Genomic DNA, 14,048 nt, shown 5'->3' on the forward strand with positions numbered 1-14,048 from the left:
CCACAGAAGGTGGCCATTCGGCAATGTCATGCCACTCCCTCATAGTCACCCTCTACAGAAGTACCCATCCATCCCTTACCCTCATTCCATGACTCTCACTCAAAGGTCTCTTGTTTCCCTCCTTGCAGGAGAAGAGAGCACAGGACACGCAGGAGAGGCAGAAAACTGGAGGTGGCCCTCCTAAACAACGCCATTGACTGCAGTAGAGGAGGAGATGCTGGACATCAGTGGAGTTGTGGAGCTGCTATCGGTGGAAGATGGAGAGAGGGGGACCTCCCGACTACCTGGTGACAGAATTAAATCTCATACAGCCACATGGCATACAAAAGGCACTCATGGTGACTTGATGTCAGCAGCCAGTGAAATATGATCATGTGCATAATGGTAACTTCAAACGTTCTTATCATAACCGTTCTAATTCATGTCTTTGCTCTCCCACAGGCCCACCAAGTGCCCCCCATATCGTCCAGCCGGAGGAGGAAGACGACTCCTCAGAGGAGGCCATGGTGTCTGAGGTTGCACTGTCACACGACCCATGCACACCCAGCACCAGTGCAGATACTCACACTTCGGTGGATCCAGCGAGACATAGAGTACTGTTGTCGCCTGGTGTCTCACAGATCACATGTAGCAAGAGCAGATGGTGGAGACAGGGACAGTAGTGGAGAGTCTTCGCTGGAGGGCGCAGGATGCTCCAAGCTCTGCTCAGCTGGATGAAGACACTAAGCCTCGGGGGACAAAGAGGATGATTTTTGAGGAGCAGCAAAAAATGTGTGAGACTCTGTCAGCTTTTCCAGCCAAGATGTGCTCGATTGTAGAGAGAATGGAGGAGTCCATCTCCAACATGAGCAGCACCATGTTGCAGGCGATGGCGACGATGCACTCTTCCATGGAAAGGATGGCCACCTGCATGGAGCATCAAATGCGGCAGTCGAACGAGTGCATGCTTGCTGTGAACAACAGCTTGCAGACTCTAATTGCAGCCATATCCAGGATGGATAGAAACCTAGAGTTGGCCTGTAATCACTCCACTGATGTGCAGTAAAGTGCTCTCCAGCTCCTTGCTAGCAGGGAAGTGCAGGTGAACCATGAGAGGGATGGTGGTGAGAGGGGAAATGGAAGTAGGGGCTCTTCTCAAAGCATTTCCGCTTCTCCTCCATTGCCTCCCCCTCAGTCAGAGCCCCACGTGCTGCCTCGGATCCCGATGGCTGAGTCTGCGCCTGCACAGGTACAGGAGGAGCAGTCTTTAGCAGGCCCCTCACAGGCTCCAAAACCCAGAGGATGTCCGCCAAAAGTGTCTAAGCAGTCTGAGCAGGGATGTGAGCAGCCTGCCTCCACCTCTGCTGAAGCTACAGGGGGCGCACCTCATTGAAGTCGTAGAAAAAGAAAAAGGACATCATTATAGATGCACAAGGGGATGCACATGGGTGTGTTCCAAAATGTTAGAGGGTTAAGTTTCTGTTGAAGTTATGAGCCACATAAATTTATTTCTTTGCACCACTTTCCCGTCTTGTCCATTTTTGCCTGCTACCTGGAAAGTGGCCTTGTCAGTTGGAGTGAATGATAAGATATTACTTAACTTCCAGCATTGGGTGCCTGAGACAGGAATGGTTTGGTCATTTTAGGACTGCTTTGTGGTGGTGGTGGTGGTGGGGGGAGTTGGTTCAGCATCTGGGTGCCATATAGGTGCACTGGTGCAATTTAACTAAATTGTGCCATTATGAGGCCATCCGGCAATATGTTGCCATGTCCATTTCCGGTTGCTCCTCCTCCTCCTCATTTTCCTTCTGCTCCTCCTCCCCCTCCTCATCCTCCTTTGAAGAGGCTCTGCGCCTTGCTCCTCCTGCAGCTCCAATCCTTGCTGCTGCACTATGTTGTGCACAGCGCAGCATACGATGATCATTCTGGAATCCCTGGCTGGTGGATATTGAAGGGCTCCTCCAGATCTGTCCACGCATCTGAAGTGCATCTTCAGCATCCCGATTGCTTGCTCTATGACACACCTCATCATCATGTGGCTTTGATTATTGTGCTTTTCTGCCTCATTGCTTGGCCTCCTCAAGGGTGTCATCAGCCATGTCTTCAGCAGATATCCCTTGTCTCCAAGCAGCCAGCCAGTAGATCTGGTCGGAGGTGTGAGGAACTGAGGGAAGGTGGACTGTCGCAGAATGAATGGGTGATGACAACTCCCTGGGAATCTGGCACACACACGTAGGATGATCTTTTTGTGGTTGCAGACGAGCTGCACATTGAGGGAGTGGAAGCCCCTTACGGTTCACAAACACTCCTGAGTGATCTGGGGGTGCCTTGATGGGCACATATGTGCAGTTGATGACGCCCTGCACCTGTGGGAAGCCAGCCAGAGCCGCAAAGCTGAGCACTCGCTCAGTAACACTGGCTTCATCAGTGGCAAAGTGTACATAAGTGCCTGACTTGTCAAACATGGCATCGGTCACCTGGGTGATGCATTTGTGGTCGGCCGACTGCGAGATCCTGCAAATGTCTGCTGCAGATCCCAGGAAGGAGCCTGAGGCAAAGAAGTTGAGGGCGGTGGTGAGTTTGACAGCCACTGGTAAGGAGTGTCCACCAGGACCTCTGGGAAGCAGGTCTTCTTCCAGCAAGCTACAAAAGTCTGTCATGACCTGGCGCAAAAGCCTGAGCCTCCTGAGGCACTGGTGTTCAGTTATGTTCCGAAAGAAGCTGATCCTTTGCCCTTCTACCCTGTGCTGGGGTATTGCCTCCTGCGAGGTGTACCCCTGTGCTCATCCCCTCTCTCCTGTGGAGTGGCAGGTTGGTGAGGAGAAGGCTGCTGCGGCTGCTCGTGTTGCTGATGTTGCTGGTCTTGTTGCTGCTGGGGCTCATCTTGGTCCAAATCTGAGGTCCAAGGTGAAACAGCATAACTGGCATCCATGCTGATCTGATAGATGGCAGCTAAAGTGGAAATCAGAGGCACAAACCTCCAATGTACTGAGAGTGACTTCCGAAGTGGTAGAAATCACCTGCAAACTCCTGAAAGCAAACTCAGCACTATGGTGTCAGCAAGCGCCTTTCCCTTCGGCAAGGAAGCAGGTGTGAGCTGTGACCATTTATGTGATTTTTTTTTAACTATCATTTTTTTCAACTCCCACAATGGCCACACTGCTCTCGCCGTGCTTTCATTGACGAGCTTCAGCAAGCCTGTGAATCCCGTGGACAGCCAGTAAAAGCTCCAACATCAGGTTGAAAAGGCTGTTAATAGCCTCTTGATGAGCTCTCAACTACATTAAGTAGGTCACCCGCCTCTCCCGAGCAGGTCTCTGGCGTGCTGACTAACACACCCGAGTTAAAGGCGGAAGCCGGCGGGTTGAAGCCAGCTTCTCGATGCGCTGTCAATTTCAGTACTTTTAACTGCCCATCCGCTCGCAAACCTGCACTCTCTTCAAAGTAAAAATTCCAGCCAATGTGTTAGGCTAACAATATCTATTATGAATAAAGCAGGAGTTCATTGTCAAGGATCCCACATATGGGAGGTGAGGGGTGGGGGTGGTATTATCCTTTTCCTGCAAAACTGGTCTCCAAATCTCCATGCCTGTGATCACCATCATGACAGGTTGAAGCTGTGATATAGCATTTGTCATAAGTCTAAGGATTGCAGAGGGGTTTAAAATAAGCTATTTTCCCCTGGTTTGCAAAAAGCCATGTGGCAATCTAACCAAAATTGGTCAGTCACCTTTATGTGTCGAAAGACCAATTTGCAAATAAATTCCAGTGTCATACATCCCTGAAAAGTAAATCAGAATCTCTAATAAAATAGTGTTTACATTTGACTTACTGCTTGGCTTCTTAGGAAAACAGTTTGAATCTGCAGAATATCTGATCATTTCTAGGTTAAGATTTATATGTAGAATATTGGAGATTCTATCCCCATGTGGTATTAATACAGCAGTACTTAATTTGTTTTACAGCTTCTGCAGATAATATACTTTTTTATATTAACAAATGCCGAAGATTGATTATAATACTCAGTAAAGAATATGTGGATAATGAGGACAGCTCTACGTATGAACTGATGACTGGGCTGCATCAAGTATTGGTTGAAAGAAAAATAAAACCAATACTTATTGAATTTAAGCCTATAAACAGCACTAGGTCATTACCAGAATCACTTCAGCTTGTTCTGAAGTCAAAAAGAACTGTGAAATGGAAAGGGCATAAATCTGTCCTCAAACATTCATATTTTTGGAAGAAGATGCGATACTTGATGCCAGCAAAAGGTGGCCAATTGCCGAAAGATTCCCAACATGAATCAGTGACTTACGTGGTTTTGAAAAACAACATCTGACTCCAACAAGTAAGTACAGGCTTGCTGTCATTTTATCTTCCCTACCATTGATTCAAACTGCGTTTGTGCCAGTTTGGCCAAAATAAGTTTCTGCATCAGTGATAACGTGCTATTAGATTCCAGCAGCTTGTATTGCAGTGGGATTTAGAAGAAAACCAATGCAAAAGAAGTACCATAAAACCGAGATTACTCCCAGCAGTTTGTGCATTTATTTATGTTCATTAAATTAATCTGCTTTTTGTATGTTTAGCAGGAAACTACTGAAAGTTTGTAATGTTTAATAGAGGCATATTCGAAATGTGGATAGCTGCAAGAAGAGTAGTATGATTCTGGTGCAGCTGCGAGTCAGTTACATAGCTATTGCTCAGTGTGACAAATTCCATGGTATTGTTACTGTATATAGGTAGATAGAGGCACAAAAGTTAAGTTTCCTGAAGGTGTCTTTTGCTTTTGACTTTCATAGAGTATTAATGTGCTGCTTAAGCCATGTTGACCTTATCTGGATGATTTAAACAGCACACGTCTGTGGGCCTTTCAACTTGGAAATGAGACTGTCAGAGGAAACATTAATCTATTAATACACAGGCAGTTCAAAGGCTAATGGATCATTTTAAACTGTGGCCTGAGAGAGAGAGATAAAGAGAGTGTGAGAGAGAGAGATTGAGAGAGATTTTTGTTGCTCAGTTGAGTGCCTGACACACAGAAATCCATCACCACGTTTAACAGTCTTCAAATCAATCTATTGAGAAATCTACACCCACCACTCCACCTCCTCCCTCCCCACCTCACCACAAAAATGTTTCTCACTATAGAGAAACATTCCACATATACATTTCAGAAATCTAAAGCACAGGTTGGCAGAGCCGAGGCTTAGAGACTCTCAAGTGTGTACAGGAGTACTGCTAGGGTTTGGCCAGCTTAAATCGGGCAGCTTACAAGAGCTGCTTGTCCAGCTAGGGCCGCCCTACCTGTTAGTGCATTGCCTTGGAGGGTTATCAGGAGCTGAGTGAGAAGAATTCCAACCTCAAGTGATAGATCTACTCAAACAGGTTCAATTTGTGAGTCAGATTGGGTTCATAAGGAATACAAAGTCCGCTTAAGGGAAGTACAGCGAGACCGTGCAAAGTATTCTTTAAAATACCCTAACATTACATCACACTGGAAGCAGTGTGTTGTGAGAGAAAACTATCCAGTCACATTAATTGTAAACTTTTTTTATGGTTGGGTAATAAGCAATCTTTTTAACATACCTTAATAACTCTGAGATCTGACAACCTTTGAACTGTTAAATTACAACAGTGAAAGAAAAATCTGATTGAATTCATCAGGCCTTGAAAATGTTTGATGATTTCCCATTTTAGTATAGCAGTTATTAATGGACATAAGGCATATTCTCCGGTTGGTGGGATTAATCCAGCTGATGTGAAATGTGTGTTACTAGTGGAGTGAGCAGCCTTCCGACCAGCCTGAGCTGCTCTTGCACGAGACGTTTGAGACCTTCATTTAAGCATTTTATATGTTGTAAGATGTTAATAGCACTTTGCATATTTGTCTACAACAGTTGTGTACTGTGCTTTTGGTGGGGCAGGAAGTGAAGCTCCATATTAGATTATTTTTATTTCTAAAAGAGTCCAAAAAAATGAGAGTAAAAGGGGGAAAAATTCAGTTGTTTGTGCCTTCCGTTAGCGCCTTAAGAGGGCGCTAATGGGGCGCAAAGCAACTAGCACCCGAGCGCAGCGATGTTTGCGCCGCGCGCGAAATTAACTAGACATTTTGCGGCAGCACTAAACACTACCGCCACGATCTCCTGCGCCGGCAGATCGTGACGTCAGTCGAGCGTGCAATGCCCCGGTAGCGCCCCGGACCGGATATTGAGTGGCGCCCCCTGCCTTACCACCTGCCGCTAGCAACGACAAGTTGAGGGGAGCGTTTTGCAGTCAGAAAGGGACTGGGGGAGCGCTATTTAAAGGTGACCGCTTCCTGCCTTTTTTTGTTGGTGACATTTTTGCACCACGCATTCTGAGAGAGAGAGAGAGAGACTTCTGAAGAGATTCATCGCTGTGTGAAGGAGTTTTGGGTACTGAGCAGCACTTTGCAGGTTCATTTTGATTTGCCCTTCCTTGTATCGATTTAGAAGAGACTGTGGGGGCTGCACTCTGAGCTCTTTCCCTGGGACTCTCCATTGATGTACAGGTCTCTCCAGGCCAAGATTCAAGGCTGCAATGAGCAGGATGTGGATGGAGAGCAAAATCAACCCTTCCCTTTAAGATAAAAACAGAAAATGCTGGAGAAACTCAGCAGATCAAGCAGCATCTGTGAAGAGAGAAACAGAGTTAATGTTTCAGGTCGAAGACCTTTTGTCAGAACTCCCCTTTAAGAACTGGCCGGAGCCAGTGTGTCTGTGTTCCATTGCTGACTGACATCACATGAGCTTTGCTAGCGCTCTGAGGCAGCGCCTCGCTCCTCGGCCTTTGTGCCTTAAGACAGGTGTGTAGTGCCTGATTTAGTGCTCCAATCACCTCAGGGGTGATAGAAGCCAAGTTTGCTGTCGGAGGTGATAATTAGCACCAGACGCTAAACTTTGTGCACGGCTAATAATGGCGCCCCAAACGGGGCGATACCGAATTTCTTCCCCCAAAGAATATTAAAATGGGAGCTTTTAAAGGGTAGGTGCTATTTTGTATTTTTATTTTCATTTTCTCAGAGCCTTTTTGATGCTGGTTTTTGTTTCTACTTTGGTGGTGGAGAGGTTTCTCTGACTTTTCTTTGTGGGTGATGTTTGTGTGGTTGTGTCAGTACATGAAAAGGTGGACAAGACTTTAACAAGAGCACGATGGTACTAGCCCCGAGCTTGAGGAAGGCCCAAGGCTCCACGTTCCCCATCTCCATTGGTGTTCTTATAGCCAAGGAAGTACAGGACAGCCTCCTCCAGGGGAGTCATGGGTTTGTAATTCCTGGGTCCTCTTCCAATTTGGGTCTATTCCCTTGTATTCAATGCCAACTTGTCATGCAAGCAGATAACTTTTGAGATATTTATTGAAGGAATGGTGATAATATGTTTAAACATGTCATGGGCCTAACAGCTTAGAATCATAGAAATTTACGGCATAGAAGGAGGTCATTCAGCCCATTGTGTCTGTGCCAGCGGAAAAAGAGCTACCCAGCCTAACCCTGCTTTCCTGCTCTTGGTCCGTAGCCCTGTAGGTTACGGCACTTCAAGCGCAAAGCCAAGTACTTTTTAAATGCGATGAGGGTTTCTGACCCTTTCAGACAGTGTATTTCAGACCCCCACCACCCTCTGGGTGAAATAATTTCTCTTCAACTCCCCTCTAATCCTTCTACCAATTACTTTAAAGCTATGCCCCCTGGTTATTGACCTCTCTGTTAAGGGAAATAGCTTCTTCACAACTTCATTACTTGTGTGACCAGGTCAACTCATTATTTATTTTTTACTCATATTTTGACCTGTGTGGAATCCTCTGTGTATACTGTATACTGCTACATTTGTATTATGCAGTGATTGATTAAAAAGTGTGAATGACTACTTCTTTGTTGAAAACAAATGTACCAAACTTGTTTCGGTTCTGTGTTCCCTTTCCCAACCACCTTTCCACTAAGAAAGCATAGTTAAAAAACAATCTTTAAAATGTTCTTCTGTTTTCAGGCCTCCACCATGTACCATGAATTTACAACTGAAGCTAGCACCAAATGGAAGAAGCCTTACACTTGGGGTTCTGGTACATGCCTGAGTAACATTGGAGTGCTGGTATGCAGTGTCTGCCACCTGTTACATGTACGATTACACCTAACCTGTAATTTTAATTTGCTATTACTGTTGTTTGTGAATCCCTAAATGTCAATCTGAATAGATCCTCCTTTCTCTAAAATGTTTCCGATGTCCTCCATGCAAAAGGAAAAGCACATGTTCATCGCATCAGTGGGCACCACACACTGGTGGGAAATCTAACTCCTGACAGAAATGGGCATAGATTTTTAAAAAATAAACAATTTTTTTTTACTTTACTGGTGTTTACGACTGGTAAAAATAAAATTTTACTTCATTGTTTGTTATTCCTATTAATTGTTCCTTTTTTCATACAATTCATTTTTACAGGAGAAAACAGCAACAAAACTGTAGTGTTCCATTAGATTCTTTTTGACATTGATAGCTTAAAGCCTGCCAATGTGTGTTGACTTCATTTTCTATAGTATTGTTAACATGTCGATTTCCTTTCTTTAGGCCTTTTTATCTTGTTGAAAAGAGTCCAGCATTGTCTTACTTTTACTGTATTAAAAAAAACCATTTTGATTAAGATATTTTATACAAAGTTTACAGTTTCTGCATTAATCTTGCCTTGTTATTGCTCATAATTTGTCAGCTTTCATTAAACAATAAATATATATGAAACAGAATTGCTGATAATTATTTTAACAAGAAATATCAAACAAATAGTTACTAATGCAATCAGCAGGAGATTCAAAATGTCAGATAAGTAGATATAAACAATGGAATCCATAATATATTATGGTACTGATGTCATTGAAAGCTCAGTTACAGTTAAGATTTGATATGGTTATAAATAGCAGTTGCACTGTTTTTTCTTTCCCCTCATCTCTAATATATTAAAGCCCCAATTTTGTGATCCGAGCAAAACTGGGGCTGCAGACAGCTGTGGATGACAAGTTTTGCTATCTAAGATTGCTGGTTGCTGGTCTTGGTGGGCACGGATGGGGGTCATGGTGTTCCTAAGTATGGGACAGGCCTGGTGAACCATCTAGTCTTTCCCTGTCCATCGTATTTTCATAATAAGCTACAAGCACAGGAAAAGCTTGTCCAAAGAGCTTGGTCTATCCCACAGTTGTCTGGGAGTGCGAAATCTGCTGAGACGGCAGAGATGTATAGGCATCACTGATCTCTTTGATTCTGAAGAGCTGGCGATCCAGCTGCAGGATATATACCAAAGGAGAGTGGACTATTTTGGGCTGAAGGCCAACCAATAAGAGCGCAGATGCCAACTGAATGAGGGAGGTCGCTGACCTGAGGGTAATACAGTAATCATGGGGGACTTTAATCTACATTTAGACTGGGCAAACCAAATTTGCAGTAATAGTGTGGAGGACAAATTCATGGAATGTATGGAAGATAGTTTTCTGATCAGTATGTTGAGGAACCAACTAGGGAACAGGTTATTTTAGATCTAGTATTGTGCAATGAGAAAGGGTTAATTAATAGCCTTGTAGTAAAGGGACCTTTAGTGAAGAGTGACCATAATATGATAGAATTTTATATTGAGTTTGAAAGTGACTCAGTTAAATCCGAAACTAGGGTCTTAAATCTAAATAAAGCAAACTACGTAGGTATGAGGGGCGAGTTGGCTAAGGTAAATTGGGAAACTACATTAAAAGATATAACAGTGGACAAGCAATGGCTAACATTTATAGAATTAGTACATAAATTACAACAAATATATATTCCTTTAAGGCACAAAAACCCCACAGGAAAAGTGGTTCAACCGTGGCTAACAAGAGAAGTTAAAGATAGTATTAGATCAAAGGAAGAGGCTTATAATGCTGCCAAAAAGAGCAGTAAGCCAGAGGATTGGGAGGATTTTAGAATTCAGCAAAGCAGGACCAAGAAATTGATAAAGAAAGGGAAAATAGAATGAGAGTAAACTAGCGAGAGACATAGGGCAGGATTTTCATTGTGCCATGGAGTCGGGATTGGAGGCGTGGGGGGGGGGTTCAAATCCCTAAATCAGGGGTCCCAACCCCTTCCCGCACCCAAACCTGCCTCCATGCCAGTTTCAAAGGAGGCGGGTACCCGCCTCGCACTGGGACCCGCCTACCTTAGGCGGGAAGGGATTAGTGCCAATTAACTGCCTGTTAACAGGTAGTTAACAGGCAGTTTTTAGCCTAATCCCTATTTTTGATGTTGAAGTGTGGGATTCCCAACGGCTCCAAACCACGCCAAGTTAGAGGAGGTGGCCCGTCGGGTTGAAGGACTTGGAGGGGTCGAGATGTCGGTGTTCAGGTGAGTGATGTGTGCATGAGTGCAAAGGTAAGTGTGTTTGGTGTGTCCAAAGTGATTAAATAAGTTTTACATACCTTTTCTTACCTTTTCAGTCTTCCTTCCTTTAGGTTCCAGGAGTCCCTTATCTCACCAGCACAGAAAGCAGAATGGCTGCGAACTGTCAAAAGTGACAGCCTGCAGCTTACTGTGCAGGAGAGATTTCTAACTGAGTCTGTGGAGAAGGATTCAGGTTAGAAGTAAGACTGTCAGTGTTTGACAGCTTCAAACAGCTGTGAAACACTGATATTTCATCTGTCAAAAGCTCTTGACAGATGAAATTTCAGTCTGTGACGTCACCTGTTGCCGGGTGGCCCTTAATTGGCCTGCTGAGCCCACTGGGTGGGCTCAACAAGGTCAATCAAGTTAAAATCGCGTGTATTGGTCGCATCTCGATGGAGGCGGGACTACAACCCCGAAAGTAGTAGTCCCGCCTCCAACCCGACTCCTGAGTTAAATTCCTGCCCATAAAAACAGATTGTAAAAGCTTCTATAGGTGTGTAAAAAGGAAAAGATTAATGAAAATGTGGGTCCTTATAAACTGAGATATGAGAAATTATAATGGGGAATAAGGAAATGGCAGAGAAATTAAACAAATATTTTGTGTCTGCCTTCACGGAAGAAAGACACAAAAATTTCCCGGAAATAGTGGAGAGAACCAAGGGTCTAGCAAGAATGAGGAACTGAAAAAAATTAGTATTAGTAAAAAAGTAGTACTGGAGAAATTAATGGGGCTGAAAGCTGATAAATCCCCTGGACCTGATGGCCTACATCCTAGAGTTTTGAAAGAGTTGCCTATAGAGATAGTGGCTGCATTAGTTGTCATTTTCCAAAATTCCATAGATTCTAGAACAGTGCTTGTGGATTGGAAGGTAGCAAATGTAACCCCACTATTTAAGAAAGGAGGGAGAGAGAAAATGGTGAACTATAGAACAGAAATGTTAGGTTATCCACTTTGGTGGGAAAAGTAGAAAAGCAGAGTATTTTTTAAATGGTTAAAGATTGGAAAATGTTAGTGTTCAGAGGGACCTGGGTGTCCTCATACACGAATCACTGAAAGTTAACATGCAGGTACAGCAAGCAATTAGGAAAGCAAATGGTATGTTGGCCTTTATTACAAGAGGATTTGAGTACAAGAGTAAAGACGTCTTACTGCAATTATATAGGGCCCTGGTGAGACCACACCTGGAGTATTGTCTACAGTTTTGGCCTCCTTACCTAAGGAAGGATATACTTGCCATAGAGGGAGTGCAACAAAGCTTCACTAGACTGGTTCCTGTACATCATATGAGGACAGATTGAGTATACTAGGCCTATATTCTCTAGAGTTTAGAAGAATGAAAGGTGATCTCATTGAAACATACAAAATTCTTACAGGGCTTGAGAGGGTAGATGCAGGGAGGATGATTCCCCTAGCTGGGGAGTCTAGAACCAGGGGTCACAGTCTCAGAATAAGGGGTCGGCCATTTAGGACTGAGATGAGGAAAAATTTCATCACTCAGAGGGTGTTGAATCTTTGGACTTCTCTATCCCAGAGGGCTGTGGAGGCTCAGTCGTTGAGTATATTCAAGATCGATAGATTTTTGAATATTAAGGGAATCAGGGGATATGGGGATAGTGCAGGAAAGTGGAGATGAGATAGAAGATCAGCCATGATCTTATTGAATGGTGGAGCAGGCTCGAAGGGCCAAATGGCCTACGCCTGCTCCTATTTCTTATGTTCTTATGAGTCAACTCAGTCACCCAGCTCCCTCATACCTGGCTGCAAATGAGGAAGAAGCATGCTGGTGTCAGGAGCAAGGCAAAGCTGGCACACATTTCTTATGGGCCCAGCAAGTATAACACAAACCCAAGTTAGAAACTGCAACATGCTCTGGTAGGTACCATTTCAGTATCGTGCACAAGCATTGTTGATTTGAACAAACACCTTCATTGTGCATAAGCTGTATGGCAGGCTTTTCTTGAAGATTTAAGTGGCAGCCAATGAACAGCAAACAGATGCTGAAGCATCTAGGGCAATGTGCTTCTTTGCAGTTACAGGGTTTCTCAGTGGGGTAAGGAGCCATGGATGCAGAGGATAGCCCTGTTCTCCTAACAATCATCTAGGTATTCCTTCTTCTTCAAATAATTCGGGCACCATGGAATGCACACAATAAAGGCATCGCCCTGGATATTAGTCATTGCCGATGTTTCTGTTGTCCGATACTACCTGAATGTAACCCTTCCTCCATGAAGACCATGGGGTTGATATAAAGGTCACTGATGCCCATATGGGTACCATGTGTGACTCTTTCCACTCAGGAGAACCCTATTACCCAGTGAAACCTGTGCATTTGGTCTAGCTGATGCCTCCTTTCCACAAGAAAAGTGGTGGTTGTCACTTGCTTGATATATGTGTGCACTGCTGACCACCTGATGTGACTGATGCCTCCTTGATGGCTTGAAAAGGTCTGGTGGCATTAATGCTTCATGCTGTGGTATCCTTCACTTCACAGGCAGCGTCATCCCTGGTCCAGACATTATGTGGAGCAGATGATACATTTCTGTGCAGCCTGTCTTGTGAAGTGGAGGTGGTGAAGACAGCTTTGCAGTGACCTATCCAGGTACAGGTCGTGGGTCATTGGTGGGTGTGTCAAGTGCTGCAGAGGCTGCTGTAGCTCCATTTGTTGGCCCGTTATGAACTCACCTGCCTTATCTCAATGTTACAATGGATTCGGAACACCTAAAGGGGTACCCATCATCGCCATTTTGTATGATGTAATTTGAATATCAGCAGCAACCAAGAATAATGAAGAAAAATATTGGCAAGGAAAAGCACTAAATATCCAAAGATGGAGTGCTACCGAGCCAAACAACTGACGCATGGAGGAAAATACAAGAGGGGAAGAAGACACAACATTTTTACCTACATCAAAAACCTACTTGAGCAGACCAGGTACTTACTAGGTCAAGTTAGGAACTTACTAAAATACCAGATATTTTTAAAATATTTTTCAAATTCTACCTATTCATTTCCTTTCTGCTGTTAATCCTCTTAATGAAAAATGGTTCCTGAAAATTAGTATGTTGTGGTCTGATGGCTGAAAATCAAATTTTCCATGTTTTATTCTTGCACTGGCTCAATGCTTTTCTTCAAAGCTGGTAGGAAGTGTATATATATAAATAGAAATGATGTACCAACCATGCAAGGCCAACGTGGAAATAAATAATTAATTCAGTGAGACATTTTAAGGCAGTAAAAGTTTGACTCCCCATGAACAAAACTGTGGGGGATTGCCTACTGAGTAAAAATAAAGATTAGAATTATCCTTCACTGACACATCCTGCTAATTGTTAGATTTAGGACTAAATCTCTGCTCAGTTAAATATCTCGTTTTCAATCGTTTTAAAAATCTTCAGTTATTTCTTTTCAGAGGTAGGTGGCACTATTTTAAAGGACAACCAGTGACTAGCATAAGAACATAAGAAAATAGGAGCAGGAGTAGGCCATTCGGCCCCTCGAGCCTGCTCCGCCATTCAATAAGATCATGGCTGATCTGATCTTGGCCTCAACGCCACTTTCCCACCCGCTCCCCATAATCCTTCACTTCCTGTAGCTCAAATATCTGTCTATCTTCACCTTGAATATATTCAATGACTGCACCTCCATAGGTCTCTGGG

The 14,048-nt window shown here is 44.0% G+C and overlaps 1 protein-coding gene across 1 annotated transcript in view; it reads left to right on the plus strand.

The window, feature by feature from the left end:
- LOC147111754 (interleukin-18 receptor 1-like) overlaps positions 1–8,711 on the plus strand; it is a 68,222-nt gene extending 59,511 nt beyond the window's left edge. The window contains exons 11-12 of the mRNA XM_085998957.1: positions 3,945–4,330; positions 7,986–8,711. Of these exons, the coding sequence (XP_085855083.1) occupies positions 3,945–4,321 (377 nt within the window). The 3' untranslated portion in view covers positions 4,322–4,330; positions 7,986–8,711. The remainder of the gene's footprint in view (positions 1–3,944; positions 4,331–7,985) is intronic.
- Positions 8,712–14,048: the final 5,337 nt, after the last annotated feature.

This window comes from Somniosus microcephalus, chromosome 10 (genome assembly GCF_052327205.1).
Source record: "Somniosus microcephalus isolate GS21.2 chromosome 10, FLI_Smic_1.0, whole genome shotgun sequence".
NCBI classification, from domain to species: Eukaryota; Metazoa; Chordata; class Chondrichthyes; order Squaliformes; family Somniosidae; genus Somniosus; species Somniosus microcephalus.